The 20,552-nt window shown below is 45.6% G+C and overlaps 1 protein-coding gene across 4 annotated transcripts in view; it reads left to right on the top strand.

Moving 5' to 3' along the window:
- The window catches only part of ANO10 (anoctamin 10), a 93,024-nt gene that overhangs the window by 60,452 nt on the left and 12,020 nt on the right, over window positions 1-20,552 (top strand). For all 4 annotated transcript variants that reach the window (XM_016196116.2, XM_016196115.2, XM_087824830.1 and 1 more), the window contains one exon: window positions 10,093-10,209. In XM_016196116.2, the coding sequence (XP_016051602.2) occupies window positions 10,093-10,209 (117 nt within the window). The remainder of the gene's footprint in view (window positions 1-10,092; window positions 10,210-20,552) is intronic.

The following is a 20,552-nucleotide window of genomic DNA, read 5'->3' on the forward strand; positions in this document are numbered from 1 at the left end:
CTGTCTCCTTGTTTGGTTGTTTTGATTTGTTTTGGTCTGTTTTGAGATTTCCTCAACTGTATGCTCTAATTCTTCTGTTGAATTTCTTTCTGCCGTCACACGGTTAGTGTCCAAGAGCTCTTTGTTCTCCAAATGATCTCACCCCCTTTCAAAAATAGTGTTCTGCACTTTGCTTCATGAATGCACTCTCATTTCCCTGACGCTTTCTTCTGTTCCCTGCCTTGTCTCTCTCCTCCTAAGTCCCCTTTCGGTGTAATAGCATTTTCATTGGGGAGGGGGCTGGCTCTGAGGGCCAGGGGCTGATGTTTCAGTGAGCTTTGGGAGGAGAGGAGAGGAGAGGAGGGGAGAGGAGGGGAGGGGAGGGGAGGGGAGGGGAGGGGAGGGGAGCACAAGTAAGTTCATCTCTTTAGTGCAGAGGCTCTCTGATCCCAGTATCGCATTTTGATTTTAGCCATTTGGTAATTAACTTTTCTCCTACTCAAGCTATCTCATACTTATTTAGAAATGCCTGCAGAACGTTTCTAAAATGTTCTCTCTTTTTCTTTTCTTAAAAGCTCTCTTCAGGGCGATGTATCTGTCCTGATATTTCCCTAAAGGTCCTCACTTCTCTAGTTCTGTTTGTACCCCTGAGTTCTGTGAATTGGTAATTTTTACTGCATTGTTTGACTTTAGATTGGCTAAATTCTGAATTATCCAAGTCTAATGCTCATGTTTTATTTCTACCTCCACCTACTTGAAGAAGAGAAGTAACAACAAACTGGAAAACGTAAACAGGAAATTTGGCTCAGACACTTTTAGAGAGTATCTGGCAGAGCGGGGACAGTGTGCTCTCGCCCACCCACCCGGGGAGAAATTCAGTGCAGCTGGGCCCTCGGTCTTGCCCTTATGTTCTCCCACAGCTGAAGAGGGAAAGGTAGTACATCTCTTTGTTATTAAACAAGGGAAAGCATAAACATTCTTCTTCAGAAACACATTTTTATTTTTTAATTAAACTCGAAGTTGACTTTATTATGTAATGCCTTGAACAGGGAACCTTGGTTTACATAATGATCCGTGTCCTCGAGGATAGTTTAGAAGATTGTGCATAATGTGCTGTTCAGCTAGTTCAATGTCATTCCTCAAGGGCCTTAACTTAGCAGAGACACTCCTGCAGGGGCTGTGAAACTCTCCCAGGCGCTCGGCTTGGGTTCCCGATGCTCTCGCCTCCAAATAAGGATAGAGTTTGGGAGTCCGATCACCTAGCAGACTTTTTCAGCTACTTGATTTCTCGAGCTTTTGCCAAATGTTAGGTCACGGCCTATTTATTTTTGAATTGTCTGCAACATGCGCATGGTGCACGTATTCCATATGGTTTACAATGAGGAGCGTTATATCGACACTACATCGGGGTGAAAGCGTCCACCTAGAAGGCCACCTGCATTATCATAGGCAGAAGCCATCAGAGCAGATAGAGCCACAGGAGGCAGGAACTGCAGCTCAGTTTCCTCGCCTGTCACACGGGAATGTAGTTTATACCTTGTGGAATTGCTATGAACATGAAGTGAGGGTACAGAAAGCACTCAGGGGCCTGCACACGTGCGCGCTGCACTCGAGCGCCGGCCTGGGGAGCGGGAGCTGCCGTCTTTCCCACCCTCACCCACCCTGTGCGCCTGTGGCGGGCAGGCTGCTGTCACCTGCCAAGTCAACGGGTCTGTCCCCGTGTGGCTCCTTCTTTTTCTACTAACCAGTGACAGGCACCTGCTATGCTAAGATGATACCTGGTCCAAACAGGAAGGTCATGTCACCCCAGCTTCCAGAGTGCTGCTGTATGTGATCACACCCCAAGCCATCTGATGGTAAGGAACCTGTAGGGACATTTGTCGTCGGGCCATTCCCTGCTGCTCTGAGCTGACCACAAGGACAGTGTTATGGTCCAGGGTCTGAGGAGGTATTTGAGCCCTGGACCTGTGTTGTCATTGTTCCATTTGGTTCACAAATGACTTTTATGTGATGATATGTTTATTTGACACTTAACCATTAGTTCTCAACTCCTTTCTTAATGAGGTAAACTGGAGGGTAATACTAGTGGATCATGTCTCCCCCCGCCAGTAGTTCTTTAAAACTTTATTTTTAAAAAACTTTTACACCTAGGGAAAATGTGGGAGTACCCATGGGGTTGTATCAAACGCAGAAATTTTGTTAGTGAAACTGGTTACGGTGTAGAATTTTAACACCCCTTGTATATACCCCGAACAGCCATCCTCTGCTGTGGAGGGATGCAGTGAGGTTTCAGGTCAAGAGCAGAAGATCGAGACTTGCAGGGGATATTCTGTTTCCTAAGCATAGAATTTTGAAATTTTGAGACTTTGTACCCCCAAATATGAGACATCTTATGGTCAGTAATGAAAACAATAAGTGTTTATTTATAGTCGATTTCTTAATGTTACTTTTGTAATTGGATGCACTTTTACTGTGAGTCAAACCTGGGATCGAACGTTTGTTGCCTTAAATAGGTTTCCAACTGGGGGAAAGTGTTTCTGAGTGTTTTTTGGGCTGCCAGAGCAGCGTTATGTAAGAGAGGAAATCATTAGAGAATCATTCCAAAAATACTCCACTGAAAAAATACTCCGCAATCAGAATATGTCTATTTAAAGATGTAATATTAAATACTTTGCAATCTTGATTTACAATGCACATTTTAAAATTAATAGACTTTATTTTTTAGAGCAGTTTTAGTTTTACAGAAAAATTATATTGAAAGTACAGTCACCATGTACCCCCGGATTCCCCAGTTTCCCCTGTTTTTAACATCTTTCATAGGTATGGTATGTTTGTTACAATTGATAAACCAGTATTGATCTGTTATTAACTGAGGCCCACGGTTTACCTTAGGGCTCACACTGTGTTGTACCTTCTATGGGTTTTGACAGATGCATAATGCCATGTATCCACCTTTACGGGAGTATCCAAAATAGTTTTAACATCCTCAGAAATCTGTTTTTCACCAGTCATCCTGCCCTTCTCTCTCCCAAGCCCCTGGCCACCACTGATCTTTTTACTCTCTCTCCAGTTTTGCTTTTTCCAGAATGTCAGAGAGTTGGAATCGTAGTGTATGCAGCCCTTTCAAACTAGTTCCTTTCATTAAGTTGTATGCATTTAAATTGTGTGGGTTTGTGTGTGTGTTTAAGCGTATGTGCACGGATTTGGGCTGTTAGTCTCTATCCAGTTGTTTTCCCCGCAGCATTATCTTTATGACGTCTGTGTGGCTGTACGGAAACCTGGGTCAGTGCTGCACATACATTTCCATCTGCATATCCACTCTCCAGGAGATGGGCACCTAGTCTGCCTCCAGCCCTGGCCTCCAAAGCCATTGCTGCACACGCGGCACAGCCTGACTTCAGCTCCCTGTGGATGTGCACAAAAGCTTACATTGAAGTGCAAGCCAGAAAATGCCCAGGTTTAGCAGATGTTCACATCTGGAAGGTACAAATTAGTGCCACCAGTGTAACAGAAAACTTCGGGGGCTTTAAAATATACACATTTTGTATAAAGTGCAGTCACTCTGACTGTTAATGATAAACTGCTCTGTCTGAAGCTTCTGTTTCCGTAGGGTCCTTTCCTTTGCTCCTAATGCCTCTGCAGGTGTTGGTGACTGTCGCTCCCACTGAGCACAGGTTCCCAGGGAGGGAGCCAGCCCGTTATCTGGGAAGTGGGCAGAAGTAGCGAATCAGTTTCTATTTAAAGAAATTCATATTTCTTCATGTAGCAGGTACTTAAGTATTCTTTAAATGTTATTTTCTTCACTTTTCTTATTCTCTATGCACCGGAAATTAGGGTCCACCAGTGACCCACCAGGTGTTAGGATCTGAAGACACTGCACGAGAAGCCTCCTTTGAAACTTCAGAGAAGATTCCTCTTCATTGTGTTATTGAGACAAAGCCAGTTTTTGTGATGCTTTCTCATCTATTTGCACAGAATATCTTTTTTCCGTTTTGTCCTATGTGTGTCTGTACTTCTAAAGTGAGTCTCTTGTAGGTAGCATATATTTGGATCTTGGGTTTTTTAATTCATTTAGCCACTGTTTTTGATTAGGGAGTTTAATCTATTTACATTTTAATTAATTACTGATAGGAACAGAATTACTACTACTTTAATTGTTTTTTGTATGTCTTATAGTTCTTTTGTTCCTCTTTTTCTCTCTGAGCGCCTTCCTTTATGTTTCATTGATTTTTTGTAGTGACTTGCTTTGGTTTCTTCCACATTTTTCTTTTGTGTATCTTCTATAGGTGCTTTTTTGTGTGGTTACCATGGGGAGTACATAAAACATCTTATAACCATCTATTTTATACTGATAAAAACTTTAGTCACATACAGAATCTCTGCTCCCTTCTACCTTCCCCTATTTATGTTATTGGTGCCATAAATTATATCTTTTTATATCTTGTATCTATTCACATAGTTTTATAGTTATTTTAATGCTTCTATCCTTTAAAGTCTACACCAGAATTAAAAGTGATGTACACACCACTATTACAGCATTACAGGATCCTGTATGTCAATATATTTACCTTCACCAGAGAACTTTATATTTTCATGTGTTTTTGTGTTGCTGTTTAGCATCCTTTCATTTCTCTTTGAATGGACTCCCTTTTAGCATTTTTTGTAAGGTAGGTCTTGTAGTGATGCATTCCCTCAGCTTTTATTTATCTTGAAAGGTCTTTATTTCTCCTTCAGTGCTGGATATAGCATTCTCTCTTGGCAGGTTTATTCTTTCAGCATGTTGAATACATCATCTCGCTCCCTCTGGCCTGTATTATTTGTGCTAAGAAATCTGCTGATAATCTATGGGAGCTCCCTTGCAACATTTATGTCTTCCTGCTTTCAAGAGTCTCTCCTTGTCTTTTGACAGTTTGATTACAATGTGTCTTTGTGTGGGCTCCTTTGGGTTCATCTTAGCTGGAGTCTTTTGAGCTTCTTGAATTTGCATGTTTATTTCCTTCCTTAGATTTGGGAAGTTTTGACCATTGTTTCTTAAAATAAGCTCTTTGCTCTCTGCCACTTCCTCTTTCTCTTCTCTTCTGAGACTCCCATTATGCATATATTGATCTGTTTGTTGGTGTCCATAAAGTCTCTTAGGCATCATCCTTCATCTTTTTTCCTCTCCTCTTATTCTATGATTTCAAATGACCTGTATTCAAGTTTGTTGATTCTTTCTTCTGCTTGATCAAGTCTACTGTTGAACCCATCTAGTGAATTTTTAAATTCAATTATAGCATTCATTCTTCAGCTCTAGAAATTTTTTAATAGTTTTTGGTTCTTTTTTTATAGTTTCTATCTCTTTGTTGTTATTCTCATTTTTTCATGCATCATTTTCCTGATTTCAGTTAGTTTTCTGTGTTCTCTTCAAATTTGTTGAGCTTCTTTAAGATGATTGTTTTGAATTATTTGTCAGATCATTCATAGATCTCTATTTCTTTAGGATTGTTATTCAAGATTTATCTTTTTCCTTTGATTGTTCATGCTTCCCTGTTGTTGTTGTTTTTTTGATTGTTTTTTAATGTGCCTTATTATTTTTTGCTGAGATTTGGGCCTTTGGAAAAATGGACACATTTCCCAGTCAGCACAGACTAGCTTTGTATAGAGAAAGGCTCCCATCAGTCAGCCCAGCTAGAGACCTGGGGATGTCTCAAACCTTTTCTGGGGATGTGTCTTCTCTGGGCTTGTGCATGTAATTTCTGAATTAGGGAGGTGTGCGGTTTCTTTTTTAGGAGTTTGTGATCTTTTGCTCCCTCTGGTGTCTATCTTCAGTATCGCAGGTTCTCTGGTACTTCAACAAACCACCAAACTCTCTTTTGTTTTTAGCATCCTTCAAGCATCCAAAATATGCCAGGTCCTCTCCAGCACTCTGAGTCCAGTGAGAAACAAACCAGTCCCTAGGGCAGCTCCCCAAACAACTGGAAAATTAGATTATGTTCTGCTCTTCTCTTTCCCTCCTTAGGGAGAAGCTAAGAATTGGGCAATTTCTCCCAACTGCGCTGACCTGTGCCAGCTCGGAGGAAGGGCTATCACAGGCAAAATCAAGTGGCTTTTCTTACTCATTTTAATGAAGTTGTTCTTGGCTTTGTGCTTGCCTAGGGTACTGCAACCTCCTAACTGGTTTCTAGAGTTCTTATAAATGCTTTTTGGATGGTATATTGCTGTTAAGTTGATGTCTCTATAAAGAAACAAGGTTTGGGACTCTTATCCCGCCATCCTGCTGACATCACTGTGGCCTGCAAGTCTTTAGTAGGAGTCTGCCGTGACTCTGGCTCAGCTTCTCTCTTGGGCCTGAAGCCCTACATAGGCACTCTCCCAGCAGATCACATGCTTTCTTTAAAGGACAAGTCTCTGGATTTAGTGCCAGAGTAGAACCTGCAGTTACTGTCTTACAAGGTAGCATGAGGGGGATGGTTCCCTGTGGCCCCAGCTTTCCTGAAGACAGTTCTCCAATGCACTGACTTTGGTGCGGACTCCCTGGCCCACCCTTTCCTTTGTGGGGTTGAACATGACATTGGTCCCTCACTAAGGCTCCTTTGGGAGGTCCTTCCATTGTCTCGGGACCCTTGAGCTGCACGTTCCGCTCCATCAGAAGCTCTGGCAAATTTTCCAATCTCATTTTTTTAGAATATATATCTGTCATTTCAGGGAACCCTGGGGAGGTGGAAGAGGTAGGTGTGTGTGCTACCATCTTAAAATGAAAATTTCTGAGTTTTTTTTCCTTGAGAGCCTAATTCCATACATTTTTTTTCCAAGCTTGGTTCCATTAACCATTTCTTATTAATCGGCATTTGGCATGTAATTTGGTAGTCAGCAGAGGATGCTCTTTGGAAGGAGTTTCCTTTATTCAGTGGTGGCTGGCTCTGAATGGGAAGATGCACTGTGGCAGACACACCACTGTAGGAATCAAATTAGCTCTTCAGGATTTCAAGAATTTAACTCTAATTTGCATTTTCTACTTCAGAAGAGAGGGTTGGGGACACACTGCTATAAACACAGCTGCTACTGTGGATCATGTCATGAGTTTTCTAGTTTCTGTAAAATAAAATGGTCCTGCTCACTCTCTGTGCACCTGGCACAAGACTCCTGAGTGTGACAGCCCTGCAGGGACCAAAGGTAAGGGGCGTGCTGCTGGCCTGGGAGACGGTGCCCTTCTGAGTGCTGATTTCCTGTGGTCCCACCTCCTCCTCTTCCTCACTAAGACACCCCGCAATCAGTACTTGAAGCACGTAGTTATGGAAAAACAACTTCTTCATATTTATTAGTTTTAAAATTCTGCCCATCTCTGCCCACCCCCCCCACTCCACCGCCTCCAGTGTTTCTTTTCTCCTTAACTTTGTTTAGGATATAATTGTGTGAGTTTTACTTTAAAAGAACATCATTGATCAAGAATCACAATCATGGCCCAGAACTTGTCTTCTGTTTTCATGGACAGACTGTGAAAAGCTCGCCCAACTATTCATTTTGAGTATGTTTTTCTACAAATTCCTATTTCATCTAAGGTTTTCTTTTATTTACAGAGACAAGCTAAACTGTGTTTTATAATTTTTTTCTCAGTTCAGTTAACATAAAGCAGTTTCCAGCCTTAAAACAGATTTGCTGTGTGGGAAATGTAAACAAGACTTTTAAAATTAATCTTTTGAAACTTGGCGGGTGTCTAAATGATCCTTTCCTGACCACGAGACAGTGTTGGCTTTTTCCTGCTCCCCTTCACCCTCTTCTGGAAGCCAGTCCCCTGCTGCCGGAGGCCCCCCACTTCCAAGCACTGGAGGTCAAGTCGGTGGGGGGCAGGGCAGGGCAGAGAGAGAGAGTTTAGCACCAGCTCATAAATTAATTAACAGGTATCTGTGAACGGTGTTGCTCCTCTACCCTCCCAGAGGTGTTTTCACTTTTTTAAAATGATGTGTTTAAAACAAACAAAGCTGTAAGATTGATGGGACCTCTGGGTATAGCCATGTGTGTGTGTGGGGGGGTCATTGTGACAGGAAGTTTGGGAGGTAAGGATGTGGTGCTAGAAGGCCACCATCTGAGCAGCCTGGCCCTTTCTACACGCTCTCTGTGTGTTTGCAGAATGCATGAATCAAAAGTGACTGCCAGACTCTGTGATCACCAGTTGCCTGGTTTTGGTTTGTGTCCTGGGTGCATGGACAGTTGTGACCGGGTGGGCAGGTTAGGAGCCAACAGGGCAGGTGTCACTCATTTGTGGAGTGAGAGATCCCTGTGTTCTTTTTCACATAAGTGTTTTTTCCCCATGTAAAAGTCACACATGCCACTAAAGACTAAAGGTAAAGAGATCGCCCATAGTGCCACCATCCAAAGGAAACCACTAGGAACAGTTGACACGTGTTACAAGCTCCGTACATCTGAGGGAAGACCACAGAAGGGTCTATGTCTCACTAATTCCCGCTGAGACCCCAAGGAAGAGAAATGGGGACAGATGTGTTAGGAGAGAGGAAAGAGGCCGGGGCCTGGGCCATGGTGGTGCTCTGGCAATGTGAGGACACAGTTTCTCAAAAACGGGAGATTTCTTTTCATACACTAATTTGTTTATTTCCACTGCAAAGGTTAAGTGAAATTATATCTCAGTATTCTAATGGGTTGAAATAATGGCACAGTAGAGCTTTTTCTGAATTATTCATTTGTTCTTTGTAGATAACATTCAGGTTCCTGTTAATTCAATTCCGTTAGTTCAGAATTAGAACATAGGATGTCATCTGGTCTGTGATGCATCACCTACTTGTTTTCCCACAACAGACTCCTAATCAGGGTCTTCCAGTGTCTTCTCTGGTCGTGGCAGCCACATTTCTGGGAAGGCTGCCCATCCCTGGTTCCCCAAACCTCTTGTTGATATCAGGCAATGCCTGGCCTGCCCTGGGGTTCTGCTGATTTCGAGTCTTTGGATTGAATTATTGCTGGTTTGGTATGATGCTGACTTCCTTCATTACGTCCTGCATCTCCCAAGAGACATCCAGATGTTATTCATCCTTCACTCTCCTTTGAAAACATCGCAGTAAAAAATTATTTCATTTTCTCAGCCGTCTTTCTTGTTATTGTTAGTAATTCAGTGCAACATTTCTTAGAGGCTGTTTCATCTCCTTCCCCAATATTTCTTTATGCCTTTTAATTATTTCTTACCTTAAAAATTATTTCACAGCCTTTAATATTTAATAATTCATGCTGTCATCAAAGAGGCAACTTTAGTTTCTTGATCGTTCAGATTTCTGTGGGCATTGATCCTGGATCACAAAATGATGCTGGAATTGGAGACCCATCCACAAGTTGAGGTCGTACACCTAGGGATAGGCTCACCAATGGAAACAGCCCCGTTGGCTTATTTCTGTTCTTCAGAGAAAGAAGCATAATCATAAACCTCATGTTCTTATGTTATAGGGACCTTTTCATGACGTTGAGGTAGAAGGGAAATCGCATAGCCAAGGTGTAAGTTTCCCATGTTGTTACGTGTACACTGTGCACGTGCTAAAGCGCGCTCTCTGCATTCCTGTGCACCTCCCGAGAGTTCGGAGGCGGCAGCATAAGGTAGTGTATCACCGTCAGTCGCTCCATCAGTATTTATTATTATCTCATGAGAGAAACTCCACAAACACTGCTGAGGATGCAGAGGCGTCAGTGCAGCTCATGTCTCAGGCACCTGTGCGTTTCCTGTAACGTGGCCTGAGGCTCAGCACTGGGAGGAAGCTGCTGGGTGAAAGACGGAGTGGCCGCGAATGTCGGATGCTGAGAGGCATCGGCTGTTGGCACACAAAGAGAAAAACATGTGGAAGACCCTCCAGCATAACCCTTTTGCCCCTATTAAACAGCGGGGGCAGCCTATGGTATCGATTTAGGGAATGACCGATTTTCAAAGAATAAAGTCAAGTCAGCCAGTAATTATTGGACGGGCCACAGCGGTGGATTAGCTATAACTCCCGGGCCTGGCTGACGTCTGATACTTTACAGGCCCGTAATCAGAGCCTGCCGGGATGTACGAGGGGGATCGCAGATCGCTTGGCTCCTAACCTGTCTCCTGTCTCCTGGCTCGGATGCGGCGCGTCACCGTGTCCTCTTTCTCCGTTTCAGCACGCTCTCCTGGCGCTGAAGTTCATCCTTGCCTTTGCCATCCCTGATAAACCACGGCACATCCAGACGAAACTGGCCAGGTTGGAATTTGAGTCCTTGGAGGCACTGAAGCAGCAGGTAAGGGCAGCTGTCCTGAAAATAAATGTCTTTCTTTAGCAAAGGCCAGGCAGGAGACACAATTCAGGGGACTCGCTCTCAGCATGTCCTTCAGCCTCGATCTGACCAATTTGATAAATACAGAAGACTGCATTTAGGACGGCACAGCAAAACCCAAGTCCTAGTAATGCGAGTGACAAATGGGTTTAATGAACTAAATAAACTAAGCAAAACAAAAATATTCCAGCAGTGCTCCGTAGACTAGAGCCAGCACTCAGCAAAGGGAGGGATTTCCAAGAATCGCCCCGGGCCGCTCCCCCCAGTTTCTACGTCTGCGCCTCCAGAAACACGGAGCAAGAAGTGAGTGAGCAGAATCCTGAGGAGCTTGCAGAGGGCCACCCAGGAAGTGTGGGCAGGAACAGCAAAAACGCCAAAAAGTAGAGACCTCTTCCCAGGACTTCCACGTTTTATAGGGACCCAAGAAAAGAGAGAGAGAGGGAGACCGAGCCACGCTGGAGTTGCCCAGCCTCCCTCAGGGCAGCGGTCACGGCCGTGGTTTGAGTAATTCCCTGACTTCCCTGCTGTCCCTTTCAGATCCCAGACACGTCCTTCACATACTTCCTCCTCCTCCCTCTTTCTTTTTAGAAAAAAAATTTAAACATCAGGTGGAATCTTCAGAGTGAAATTTATTTTCACATAATATATATTTTACACTTAAAGCTTGAGGCCACGAATCAAGTGGGGAGACCGAGATGCCAGCGAGGCTAGTGGCACTGCTTGTAAATTCCTCAGTAAACGTGGGTCGAGGCCGGCGAAGGCCAGGACCAGGACGGGGACAGGCCTGCAGCCTTTCACTGGGCACCCTTCAGTATTTAAAGCATCGATTCAGCTCCCCTTTAAAGGCGAGGCTGGGACCGCAGGTGCGGGGCTGAGAAGTACATGCACCGGGAGGCTGGGCAGAGTGCAGCCCTGCAGCCGCCCTCCTTCCGCCTGGGGGCCCGTGGGCGCAAACAGCTGGGCACCCAGGGCCCCTGCGGTTCTCAGGCAGGCCCCGGGCCACCCCGCCCGCGCTGTGGGTCCCTTATTCCACGTAGCTCTGAGGCAGTGTGGTGAGTGCGGGAGTGAGCGGGGAGAGGTACTGAGAGCGGTTCTTTTTTCGCTGTCAGATAGGAAACCGCTGCGTTCCTGAAGATATAAGCAAATTAGATGCGCCTAAGGTGAGAGGCAGGCTGGGCGAAATAAAACTGTTTGCTTCACAAAGGGCATTTCCAAATGATCGGGCCTCAGCTGGGGAGACCTTTCCTAAGAACTCTAGACAGTAGATGTCATCCCAGGGATGCCCTTTTATTTCTTTTCAAATTGATTTATTCAGTGCTCAGTAATTTTAAGCTCCAATTAAAAATAGAAAGGAGTCGGACCGGATGGCCTCTAGCACAAGGACACAGCTTGCTGGGTGCAGTCACCTTGGGAACTGGCCTCTGGGCACCCAGCCCTCCCGGGGAACCAGAGCCGCACCCAGAAGCAGAGCTGGGTCCAAATGGAGGCTTTGAGAAAGATAACAGCCTAGGAAATCAGTTGAAAGGACCAGATAAGGACTTTAAAAGATACCCCAGTGCTAATTATAGCCCGGGGCCTCACATCTGATGTGGGACCCTTGACTGGGCAGGCCTCGGGCCAGCCAGTGTTAGCTAATGTCTTTGTTTTCTAGGGTTAAGTGTATTTAAACCTATTCCAACAGTTCCCAAGAGCCTCTGAACTTTTCTTTCCCTGCATTTGTGCTCTGAGTATGGTAGGTAAATACTCATTTTTAGTGGAAAGTTGGAAGTGTCACACATAGAATGAGGGTGTGAGATGTTTGACTGAGTGAAACGATGCAGTGAGATGAAGAAGTGGCTTCCCAGAAAGCCCGGGGCGGCAGGGTGGAGCCTCGGTCCTTGGGGAGGAGCTGGTCCCTTTCCCAGGACCCAGGCCAGGTCCCAGCCTAGGAAGCTCCAGGTGAAAGGAAACCAGAGTTTAGTGTCTTGGGAGTTTGGTGGCCCTCTGAGGTGATCTGTCACCTTTTCCTGTGTCAGGTGGTTTGTCTCACCACTCTGTGCAGCTTCAGGGTGAATGACTTGACCTGTCTGTGTCATAGTTTCCCCAACACTGAAATGAACCCCAAAAAAGTGGTTGAGTGTGGCTGGAGGGAGACAGCGTACATAGGACACAGTGGGAAGCAGTGTGGTGGGGGGAGATGGGGATGGGATGGGGATGGGATGGAGGGGGAGGACCACCTCATGCTTGGGCACCCTGCATCACTGGGCGAACCAGGAAGGAATTCTGGGATAAAATGGTACCATAAAACCAGATTAGATGGCAAGTCACAGTTCCTCCTTTGTGGCAGCCCCACCTGTTCTGACTGGCACTCAGCTGGGCAGTAATAATAATGGAGGGTAGCAACAGCTGGCACCAGTGGGCACGTGCGCTGGGCACTGCTCTAAGCCTTCTGCATGAACCCTGACTCCTCAGGACGGGTCTTGGGGTGTATTTATCTCCAACTCACAAATGCTCACTTTCTTCAAAGGCAACTCATGCTGTAACGGATACTGGCTCCCGGCACCTCTTGAGCCCCTCTCCCGTCATTCCTTCTTCTTCCTGTTGGGTCCAGTGGGGTTGCACTGCTCATAGATTCCCCAGCACCCTGCTACCCAGAGACTCTGCCATCAGCTTCACAGACCCACCCACCTCCTGGGGGAGCCTTCCCTTCACCATGTGACCTAGGGACCTGCTGCCCATTTCTGTGCGTCTATCTCACTGCGTTTGGTCAGGTGAAGCCACTCCTGCGTCCCCTCACCCAGCACAGGGAGTTAATCACACTGAATTTGTTGACACATACCTAGTTGAGAAGCTAATGTATTAAGTAAATAACAAATGATGTCTTTGGACAAAAAAAGAGAAATCTTAAAATAGGTGCTCTGGCAAAAATGGAAACAGTTAGGTCATAGGCCTTTCTGGGATCCCTGGGACAGATCACTACTCTGAGGAGGGGCATGTGAGCACTTTACAGGGCGCCATACCCAGCCTTGTTAAAGCTCAAATCCCATTTTCCAAAGGATTGACTGTGGTTGACATTAGTAACAAGGGTGGCTCCCAAAAGACTGTAAAATTATCCCAAATCAAGCCAGATAGAATTCTAAAGTAGTTCATTTTGCACAAATTCAGACCTGGGAACAATCCTTCCCTTACATTGATGGGTGGACTTTCCCCAGCATGCTCTGCACCCACTAGAGAGAAAAGTCTTCAAAGTGCACAGAGGCACCCAGACATTAAAATAAGATGCTTCACTGGGCTCTAGGAAGCTCTGACCATCTTGTCTTCGCTAGTGAATTTCTATATAAGTTGCTACTTATCTAATCCCCTGGTTTTCTAAGAAAAATTGAAAATGTGTGTATCTCAACTATTCTCCCCGATGTAAGAAATGTGGCCAAATCCGACTCAAATTTACTTTTACCTGTAGAGACCGCGGACTAGGCTATGAAATAGGACCACACTTAGCATCTCCCTGGTCACCGTATGACTGGATCAGGAACAGTATGGCAGGGGGATGGAAGCACAGATCCACTCCCCACAGAAGGGCCCAGGGGGGCTGTGCTGTAGAGGAGACGCCCATGCTCTGGCCCCTGTTCACATGTGTCCTTAAAATGTGTCTGTGTTTGTAAAGAAAAAATTCTCCCTGTGATAAATTCTAGAGATTTCAGAATGCTTAAAACTACATATTTTAAAAGAAAAAAAGATATATTTTGGTAAGATATTAAAAGTTCTAAGAGTCCCAGTCTCAGGTTCTGTTCTAGATTAATAATTCCATTGTTTTGAGATTAATAATTCCTTTGCCTTGAGATTAATAATTCCATTGTCTTGAGGATCAACAGGTATAGGTCTTCCTTTTCCAGGTAAATGCCTGGACAGTTATATGCATCTATTTACTTGTTGTTTTTACCAAATTGCTAGGATATTGAAGACTGTATTGCTGGTTTCATCAAGGTCAAAGGTATTTGTCTGTGACCACCAGACTAGAAGCTCTCTAGGGACAGGATTACTCCAGACTTGGAATTTGTATTTGCTGAATGAATGAGTCAGTAATTAAATGAACATCACTAGGGTCAGAGCCCCATTCTTTTGTGCCTTTTTCTATTACTAAATTCTAGTCCTTGACTTTGAAATTTTCCTCTGTGTGTCATATTTGGGATTCAGGAAATCATTATTGAGCACTAACCATGTCAGGAAGCCACAGACTTTATTTTTAACTTTTGTTTTTAATTACTAGTAAATTGTTAAAATAGCAAATCTTTTATTTAAGGTAATAAGCAGTATTATTTTCCATTGATTTCCAATGCGACAGAACCTCAGATATGATTGAATATTATGTCGTGCAATGAATGTCAACCTAAGAGATTGGGATGGAAATATAGTGATCGATAGACTAAGAAATTTAGACTTTAAAGTAAGTCCTTAAGAACAGGACATTTAGTGATTTGCCTCTGTCTCCTGAGAATGGAATGCAGAAAATAAGAGATGTTTGGATTTAAGGACTTTTTGAAATACTACCTAATTAAAGGAAAATCATCACTTTGCACTAATAATGGCCCTAAGAACACAGTGAGTCATACTGAATTCATAGGTGAAGCAGAATTAAAACACAGATATTAAATTCAGCAACAAATACTGAGTACATCCTGTGAGCAAAGCAAAAATATATAAATTATCAGAAATTCCCTGCATTATGTTTGTCAAATGTTAGAGTTGAAAAACTCTTGGTCCTGTTCCAAACCTGGATTTGATAGATTAAGGGAAGGGTCCCTAGCTGTGGTTGCTTCCAAGGTGGTCCCCAGTGTCCCTGCCTCCTGGTACCTACACCCTGTGGAGTGGCACTCAGTAGGTTCTAAAACAGTGAGCTTACCTTCTCTTTAAAATCCCTTTGGAACTGGAAATCAGCCAGAAAGGGTTTTAATTGACAATACAAACAACGGGTTGGTTGCTGGGTGCCTGAAGGGGGTGTTTGAGCACCTTGTCTGTGGCCTGTTGCATCGATTGCATGGACTCGCCTCCCGGTGTGGTGGGTGAGTTGGGTTCAGAGAACAGGCCTGGATTGTCCTGCTCCTCTAGTTCCCCCGGGAACGGTGAGGCGAGATTTAGTGTTGGATGTTAGGCATCTCATACTTCCCGTGGATGTCCTTGGTGGTGCCACTTACAAATGAGATAAAATGCTGCGAACAGGTGAAGAAAGTGCTGGGGGCCAGAGGGCAGAAGACCAGGCCCGATATAATGCCCTTGGATTTGAAATTCAGTTCAAAAGTACATCATCTTCTGTTTCCCTTTTCCTTTCAAAAATCTGTTTGATGTCTCCTATCCTCAGCTCCTGGCTGGGAGGAAATGAATTTTCCCCTCAGACATTTTTGTTTTATTTATGTATTTTTTATTGGTGGCTGTCCTTTTAAAGTCTATGAGGCAGTTACTGTCTGCCAGGGAACTGTGTTATCAGGGCTCTAACTTTCAATTCTTGCCCCTCCACCCCCCAAAAAAAAACAATTTGGAAAAAAAAATCTCTTATTTGTTGTTTGGAAAAAGAAATGGATCTCCAGCTTGTCTTCACTCCTTCGCTCAAGTTGCCTCAAGCAGTGTTTGTGTGGGTAGGTTGCAGGCTGTTTTGTTTGAGTTGTCTTGAAAAAAAAAATGATAGGCATATTTTTAATTTGCACGTCTGGTTTTAGTCACAGGCATGAGGGAAGATGATCTGCCAAATGTCTGGGAAACGTAGCTCCAACCCCCTCTCCTTGCTCATGTGATAGATACTGTTTTGATTGGAGACAGAGTAAATCCAGATTGCTTTTTTGGACTTCTTGGACTAATGGGTTCACTTATTTTTAATGTATGTTGTAGAAAACCATTTCCAAAGACATCAGTCTGGGTTATTTAAATTTTGTTCAGGATAGCTGTGCACAAATCATTTCTGTGAAAATGATGTGTGATTAAACAATTACAGTCGGAGGAACTCGCTAAGGAATTGTCGTTTTTCTTCACACTCTGTACCAAAACATTGGCCTTGGATGGAGCAGTTTGGTTCTCTAAGGACATATAATGTGCCCGGAGCAGGAGGGGGGTTTGCACACCTTGGGTGTTAAGGGAATTGCTTTTGGAGTCAGGTATATGCGTCTCAGGAATCCCAGCTTCACCGTTACTAAGTAACCCTGGACAAGTTACCAAACCACTCTGGGCCTCAGTTTCTTCCTCTGTAAAGTGGGCACAATGATAGGAACGAACACAGCGTGAACAAGTAGAGTCAGGCCCAGGCTGGCAGCTCTAAGTCTGTGGCTTTTCCACCATTTTCTACCATAGAGCAGATGGAAATATAGTGAATGGGTGTAAATAACAGAATTCTCAGCTGAGTGCAACCAAGAACTTCTTGACCGTTAGGAGGTCATTTTAATATCCCATCCTTGGAAGTGGCTGGTTTTCATGCTCTGTCCTTGGAGATCTTACAGAAGAGAAGTAACTGCTTTGGAGCTTTCCCTGCTTTCTGGCAATGAGTGCTCTCAGATTCCTCCTTCCTGATAGTCCTTAAAAATAGTTGCTGTCCAGCTGTATTTTAACCAAGACCAGGTCATCTTGAAATGCTAACCAACCAAAACTAATTTGGATTTAAAATGAACTTAAGAAATGAAGAGTTGTGTCTGGTCACTGGGTGGTGGCCTTCCTTCAGCCATTGTCAGCAGCCAGAAGACCACCAGGAGCCTTGGCCATTGTATCCAGCTGCCTCCTTTCCCACATTCTCTTAAAACCAACTGCATCAGCACTGGCCACCATGGTAAAGCTCCGAGTCCCCCACCCCCCTCAGGCTCCCCCAGGTTCCCTTTCAGACCGTGTGGACTTGGTTAGAGGTGGTTTAGTGGTGAGGGTTGGAATCCTTATGGGAGGGCAGGGTGGGTTTGATACTCATTTATATTTGGCTGTACGACCTGGTTGTTTTTCCATCCTTAGCTTTAGGAATCTTATTTAAGCCATCAGGTGTCCCTTGTGACAGTCCAGATACCCCTGCTATTTGGACTTACTAAAAATGCATCCATCCATCCACCTTCCCTTCCTGGTACTCGGGCTTATTCTGTTGACAGACCCAGGATGCTCACATCAAACAGCTTACCTGTAGAGAGAAAAAAATTCTTGTGAGTTCATGACATCTTAGCATAGTTGTAGTCTCAGGAAGAAATGGCTGCTAAGCACATAGCTAATCCCCTTGAAACTAATTTTTCTGAGAAACAGTAACTCCAAATGCAGTTGTGTCTGAGCCTTAAAATGCAGACCGAGGCGTCTTTAGATGGTCCTCCATTAGACTCAAGACCATCTGCTTGTTTGCAGCCACAGGATAAATTTTCCACTGTTCTGAGCGCCATGACGGTGGCACCACTCCAGAGAGAGAGGCGGCCAAGTGGGAGCCCTGTGGAAGCCCTGCCAGCCTGCTCTGCGAGGCTCTTCAAGTTCATTTCCACTGATTTGATTAAAGAACAAAGAGCCAAAGAAAAATAGCGTCTTTTCACAACTGAGCTCCACTCCTCTAATACCCTCGTGGGCTTCCAGGGGATTAGATCTCCCTCAGTCTGCCTTCTTCGAGCAGCTGTCTGCATCCGCGGAGACACTCGGAGAGGTCAGGCAGCTGTAAGACCCTTGTCAACATCAGTGTGATCTGCTTCGGGAGGGATGTAAACAGAACAGGAGGCCAGTCTCTCCTACAGGAAAATTACTGGACAGAAAGGTGACCATTAAGTTTGGCACGGCAGAGGCCTGTGCCTCCCTCTGATCCTTAAGGCCATCAGTTCTGAGTCAGCATTGTGGCCACACTGTATTTATGCCTGTCCGGTTTCCCACCTCCCTATGGCATCGCTACATTTAAGTGTAACAGCGAATCAAAGCGCTCCCCAAGGGACCTTAACCAACACTAGGAGTTTATGGGTCTGAGGCCTGGGTTCCAGTCTGACCCCTGGCAGGGAGCAGTCGTGGCAGCGTGGGCAGGTCTCCAGCCCTCTGCTTGTGTGCTCATCACTAAACTGAGGTCTCAGACCCGGCGATCCCCAAGTTGCCTACGTTGCTACAGGGCAGCTCTTCTCGTGGAGACTCGAGGGCACACTGCTGGGTGGGCAGACCCACCGGCCCCTCCCCCAGTGCTCGCACAGCAGCCACGTGATCAGCTGGCCCCGCTGGAAAAATGCCTGGAGAGAACTGGGGATGTCGTACGCGGAAGTCGGTGTTCACCTCGGCTTTGTTGCTGTAGTTATGGGCTGATTTGAGCTTGTGAAAGGGTACGGCACGGCTCTGTGGGTAACCAGGGGCGGAAGGAAGCCGTGTGCTTAGGGAAGGCCTGTCTTTAGGGGCCTTCTGCATCCCTTGGCTGTCATGAATTGGGTGTCACGTGATCCATCAGGTAAGCCCTCGCCATCATTAATAACTGGTGTTCCTGTGCCTCAGACAGTTCTCCAGGTATTAATAACTTATCAGCGTAGCAGTGTGACTGTTGGTTGAAATTAGTAGACAGGTGGTGATGGCTCCCGTTGGCCTCTAAGCCTTCAGTATTGACTTATCACAGCATCGAAAACTGCCTCTGAGAGTGTGGTGCTGGCCCGTTTAACTGAGGCCCCGAGATGTGTGAGCTGAATGTGGTGAGCGATGCATCTGCATGGCACATGCCCTGAGGTCGCCGTTGCGTTTCTGGGAGGCGAAGGCTCTGACTCGCTGGACCGCGCAGCCTGCCCAGGACGCGGCCTCCGCAGCCCCCGGGAGCAGCCCTGCTGTCGCCTGTGCCCGGGCTACAGGCCCGGGGCGGGGTGCTGGAGCGTGGCCCTGAGCGGTTGCCGCGGCAGATGGGATCCTTTCTGCCCCCCGAGCTGCGTTCCTGCGCGGGGAACACGCGTGTTCGGCGCAGCAACAGCCTGAGCTTAGCTGCTCTCCCGTGATGGCTGCTTCACTGCGATGGCTCCCTCTCCCTCCTTTCCCACAGCGCGCTTTCCAGAGCCCTCACGCAATTCTTTCTCAACTACTGTGCCTCTTCAGGTGAGAGGGGCATCGCTCTTCCCTTCAGGCCCAAAGGAGGTAATCGCCTTTGGCAGAGCAGCTGGTGAAAATAGAGCAATAGCAAAATCCCTTGCCTGTGTCATATAATGTGTCCAGCATGGGAGTGGCATCCCACATTCTGTCCATTAGAAGCAAGTCCCAGCTTCCACTCATGCTCAAGGGGAAGGGATTGCCCAAGGATGGATGCCAGGGGATGGGAATCATGGAGGGGGAGGGGGCAGGCATGGATACCAGGGGATGGGAATCATTGGTCCGGGGGAGGCATGGATACCAGGGGATGGGAATCATTGTTGGGGGGGACAGGCACTCGGTGAATGTTTATTAAGTTGAAAGATTCTGTGATGGGCCAGTTGTTTGGAATGCTCTTTTATAGTTGGGTGATCATTTGTAGTGAGTTCACAGGTGAGCTGACAAGTCCTATGTAGATCTGAGTGTGGCTCATACAGAACATCACTGTGTGGTTTACCCTGGGCTCGGAATATGATCAGGGGCGTGCAGTACAGGAAAATGCTCCTTCCCATCCCCGGGGCATGGGTACTCCCAGCAGCTCCATGCCACCCACTCCAGCGCTGTGTGGTGACCGGCCACACCTGCCTCTCCCTCTCCCACAGCTGTCACAGGCCCAGAGCAGCCTGCCAGGGGAAGGCTAGGGAGCAGGAGATACTAGTACTCATCTTATTTATCACACCTGTTACACTGATCCCGAACGCTTTTACATGTATGGGAAGGACTCCATTCTCTAATTAGAACAAAAAGCTATCATGTAGAATCATCACAATTTCAATTCATTAATTTTTCCAACCTGAGAATAGTCCGGGGATGTTGTAACCGTCCATTCTGCCTGAAACAGATTGGACCATGAAACTGCTGGTCAGTGAAATGATTGAACAAATTAAAAATGTGTGTAAACAGCCAGATCAAAATTAACGGGAGTCTAGCAGCAAAGGCAGGAGCTCATTAACAACAAAAGGGGAGAGACTTGAACTGTATTTGTGGTGTATTTTTGTGTTTGCTTAACCCTCCCTTAAAAAAAAAAAAGTAATGTGTCTTTACTCAGAGCGATTTAATGGCAGAACGTTGGCCTATACGGGGATCTGAAATTTTAGAATTTTTTATTGTTTTTTGAAATGGAACTCATCCTCCTCGGGATCTTGAATGACTATAGATGCTGGGAATGCATGTGTGATGACACTGGTTCCTGGTGCTTCACCCTGGCAGCTCCTTCGTAAATGCTGAGGCCAGCCTGTCTTACTGGGGGCGGGGGGGGG

The sequence above is a fragment of the Miniopterus natalensis genome, chromosome 15, assembly GCF_054644295.1.
Source record: "Miniopterus natalensis isolate mMinNat1 chromosome 15, mMinNat1.hap1, whole genome shotgun sequence".
Lineage (NCBI taxonomy): Eukaryota > Metazoa > Chordata > Mammalia > Chiroptera > Miniopteridae > Miniopterus > Miniopterus natalensis.